At 44.8% G+C, this 4690-nt stretch overlaps 1 protein-coding gene across 1 annotated transcript; it reads right to left on the reverse strand.

The window, feature by feature from the left end:
* Window positions 1–2594: 2594 nt before the first annotated feature.
* On the reverse strand, window positions 2595–3851 carry LOC119330210 (E3 ubiquitin-protein ligase CIP8-like). Its single transcript, XM_037603328.1, has one exon. It carries the CDS (start codon window positions 3785–3787, stop codon window positions 2978–2980), a length of 810 nt encoding a protein of 269 aa, XP_037459225.1. The 5' UTR covers window positions 3788–3851; the 3' UTR covers window positions 2595–2977.
* Between the last annotated feature and the right edge of the window lie 839 nt (window positions 3852–4690).

Here is a 4690-nt window from a genome sequence, read left to right on the forward strand (position 1 = left end):
TTTCAGAGGAAACATTTTTGTAAGCATAAGTATTTTTCAATGTGAATTTCTTAACATCTTAATTGTGCTGCTGGTCATGATGCCATTATTGTGCATACTTCCTGTCAATTTTTTCTGCAATTCTGCACGATGTCCCATTTCTAAGTAGGTCATACGAAAATTTGAAACTGAACTAGCTATAATAGTGAATTCAGATGTTGCTCCAATGGACAAAGCAATGTTACCGAAAACTGGAGTGGCAAAAGCAAAACAGAAAATTGAGTGCTTTTCCCTGCCCGTTTGGTCAAAACCATCATGCACTAGACAGAGGGGCATAAGGAAAACAAGTTCATTCACTAATGTATTTGAGAAGAAATTACTGAAAGAAAATTATGCACATCAACATAATGGCATGTACAGCAGATAATATATTTAAGATAAACAAACTTGAATTTAATTTAAACATGGTTCAAGAATGACTGGTTATGTTTTTATTTTTTGAAAACATTCATGTACACTACTTAATAGACGTTCACGGTTTACCATGACAAAAATCCTTAGTGCTGCCCAAAATGAATGTGGCAAGTAACTTATATTACAAACAAATACAGCACCAAACAACAACTTTCACCTGTGGACTTTGTAGATATAGGAGAGGTAAAAGCCAAATCAAATGAAAACATGTGGATTTAGTGACACGTAAAATCATCTACAAATCAAGCTTACCTTAAAAAACAGAAACTATGCACATATAAGAACTGACGATTCCCAATGTAACACATAACTTTGTTCATTTGTACCATGTGAGTGGGATAGAAAACACCACTGTTCATTCCATTCCATATCCTGCCCTTACTTCTCATTTTCTCTTTTCTATATTCCAAGTTCTAGCAGAACCAACTAATGCCTTCTTCCCTAACTAAGAGGTGTCCTCTGAGATGACTTAGGGGGTGTTTAGCTATGCTAACTTTGGCTTATAAGCCAAAAGGCACCAATTTATGTATTTTTGGCTTACACCATCATGTAACAATATCCAGCCAAAAGGCAAAATCCCATGAATAGGTGTTTTTTTGGGCTTATCAGCCAACCTAAGCCTAACCAAACACCTCCTTAATACATGATGATAACCTAGATCAAGGAAAAAGTAAACTGTAGGCGCTAAGCAAGTGTGTTGCCTCTGCCTAGTGCTGAGCTCGCTTAAGCGGAACCTAGGCTTCTGCACGGAAGCCGTGCGGACAGGGAACAGAGAACACTCAGATTTGTGTTTTGGAAACATATAACGCATGTATAAGACTAAACAGCAGATTTCAAGGGGAAATAACAAGCAAGTATAATCATAAGTCTAAAACAACAGATTTCAAGGAAACTAGCACAGCACAGAGCAGCAGCCAGCAGCAAAGCACAGCAAGCAGCAGTAGCAGAGCTAGCAGCCTAGCAGTAGCAACACCACGAATAGACAGCAGCAGCTAGCAGCACACCCACACGACCACATTTCAGTGCTCCACTAATCAACAGAGCAGCATATCAACAAGGGGAAGAGGGAGCACGAGAAGAAGAACTCAAGCAAGAGAACAGCTCGCGGTGGGGTTCCTTCACTAGAGGGGCAAGTTCAGGGAAGGGGAGCTTGAAAGCTAACGGAAAGGGCGCGGTACGGGGAAGAGGAAGAGGTACCGCCCGCAAGACTAGGAGGAGCCCAAGGTGCGGCGGCCGTCTGGACGAGGACGCCAGCGGCGCAAGGTCGCATTGCTCAGACGGGTCGCCACTGCCAGGCACAAGCTCTCCTCTGCCTCACTACATTTTAATATGAATTGAATGGTACAATTTTTCTGACATATGACACGCTTTGTTAGTTGAACGGATGGTCAAAGATGAAACTCGAAATATGTATGTGCCACGTAAATAGGAACAAAGGGAGTATGGGTATATTTGGATTGTGGCCAAAGTATATCCTACCAAAATTTTGGTCATGACCAAAAATTTGGTCATCGTTTGGATGGTTGCCAACTTTTTGGCATGCCAATGCACTCAAACTCTAATTCATTTTTCTTGCCAATGTCGGCCAGCTCATGGACAACCAAAAATTTGGCTAGCCAATGTTTTAATGGGACAACTTTGGGCATAAACCAAACACACATAGTAAAACCAGGATGTAAGCCCAGCCACTTATATGGAAACCAGAAGTTATTGTTCTGGGGATCTCATACAATGTGAAATGACACAAAGGTCAATACTTGTGTTCAGGTTCAGTGTTGGGTCATTAGACGCAGATATTTCTACTAGCTGTTGGTTGTACTTGAGAAACAATTAATATCATTTTGATTTATCAAGAAATATAGTAAAGAAGAAAGAGAATAAGACAAAGAGAGCCCAACAAAGTAACTATAGTTTCAACGAAGCATTCCAGACAGCTAAGACTCCTCCTAGCATAGCCACCATTCAATCATTACATCTAACAAGATAATGTTGAGTAAGCAAATTTTCTCGCCTTTCAATATAACAACCCATTCAGCCTGACACATTCCACTTCGTATCAAAAGGTTGTCAAATGTTCCAAGATAGAACACAGTATGAATTTGCAATTAACTTTCCCTATCAAACACCTTAAAAATTCACAATGGAAAAGAATGAAATACTGAAATATAACTCATTCTGAAACTGAATTCACGACCAGTAAGTTGCAACTCGGCACCATATAAACTCGTCCAAATATGCATCTACAAAATTTCCCAGCACAGCTATTCTCTCTAAATTTAGAACAGATACAGCATTGTATATATAGCATTTAAATATGTATAATCCTTGCAGCATCGAAATAACAGAAATCTCTCTTGCGAACAGTAACAGATCAAAATGCACAAAACCATATCTGCGACTAACTCTATGTTTTCGTCCATACAACTGGGTATAGTTTCCTAATTAGACCGATCAATCCCAAACCAAATCATACAACTCTATATAAAACCATAGGGGTAAAGCTTACCATTACCGCACAATTCATTCAGGCAGCCATGGCTCGTTCAGCCTTCCAGGTCTCGTACTTGGGATTGTCTGTCGGCAGCTCAAAGCGGCAGAGTGGGCAGGAGTTGCGCACCTCAAGCCATGGAAGGATGCAATCCTCGTGGTACCGATGGGAGCAAGGCATCATCTTGACGCGCTCCCCCGCCACAACCCCGTCCTTACACACGGAACACTCCTCTCCCTCCCCTTCCTCGCCGGCGGCGACGATGGCGGATGGGAGCGCCTTGACAGCCGACCTGGCTGCCGGCGGCTTGTTGGTGAGGAAAAGCCCATCCCCAACAGCGACGAGTACCTCATAGGCCTCCCTGTCAGAGGTGTACACGAAACCCTCGTTGGCGCCGGCGGGAGCGCTGGGCGGCATGTCGCCGAGCATCTCCCAATCGGGCTCCGGATTCTCTACCGAGGGTCCAGAGGCGAACGCGACTTCCTCCCAGTCGAATTCCTCGGCTGGTACGGAAGCCTCCAGCGGCAGATCTGGCTCCTCCTCCTCGTCCAATTGGAAGCAATCCCACCGGATCGAGGCCTCCTCCTCCTCATCGTTCTCCTCGGGGAAGCTGAGGTCGTCATTCCTGGGCGCGACGAGTGCGTCGTGGAAGAGGTCGCGCTGCACGGAGAGGAACTGGCTCCGGACGCGGTCGGCCGCCGACACCGACAGGGCGGAGGCCGAGGGATCTGGGCGGAACACCGGCACGAAGGCATCGTAGCATGAGGAGGACGTGGAGGAGGAAGCCTCTAGAGTTTGGAAGATCTCGTCGGCGGTGAGACGGTGAAGGAGATACGGGGAAGCCATGGGTGCGCGAGAGGGGACGGAAAAAATCGCGCCCTGGAGAGGCGTATCGGAAGAGGAAATTGACTATTTGTCATTGAGGTCCTTGAGGTTTGATTACAGAGGTTGATATACTGGGGAGTGGGTGGGTGGTGGGTTCCGTGTGTTGTGACTTGTGAGGCCTGGCATTCGGGTAATTCGATAAAAAAAATATTGGATTTCCAAAATTAACATCTGAGATTTTCTATAAAAATAGCTACCCGATAATTTGGATATCTGGAAATGGTTTCAGGTTCGAGTAGTTTCGAATTGCCTGAAATACAACATGGTGAACAAAAGTTGACGCTAGACGTGGAAGTACCGAAGGAGGAGGACACAAGTCGGTTGTGGCGTCGCATACGAGAAGATGAAGACTTATGTCGGCGTTGGAGCTCGTCCCCGTGGTGCAAGCTAGCTAGGACGAGGCGAGTGGCGCCTGGTTGCGGGGCGACGCCGATATCTGGTCGCGGGTGGCGCGGTGGCTAGGTAGAGCGGTTGTGCGCTAGGGCATGCGAGAGCAGTCGGCTTTGCGTTGCAGGGTGAAACCCACAAATATAGGGGGTCGCAACAGCTTTCGAGGGTAGAGTATTCAGCCCAAAATTATTGATTCGACACAAGGGGAGCCAAAAAATATTTTCAAGTATTAGCAGCTGAGTTGTCAATTCAACCACACCTAGAAACTTAATATCTGCAGCAAGGTGTTTAGTAGCAAAGTAATATGATAGTGATGGTAACAATAACAAAAGAGTAATGAAAGCAAAGTAATATTTTTTGTATTTTGTAGTGATTGTAACAATAGCAACAGGAAAGTAAATAAGCGTAAACCAGTATATGGAAAGCTCGTAGGCATTGGATCAATGATGGATAATTATGCCGGATGCGGTTCAT

Source organism: Triticum dicoccoides, chromosome 7A (assembly GCF_002162155.2).
Source record: "Triticum dicoccoides isolate Atlit2015 ecotype Zavitan chromosome 7A, WEW_v2.0, whole genome shotgun sequence".
Lineage (NCBI taxonomy): Eukaryota > Viridiplantae > Streptophyta > Magnoliopsida > Poales > Poaceae > Triticum > Triticum dicoccoides.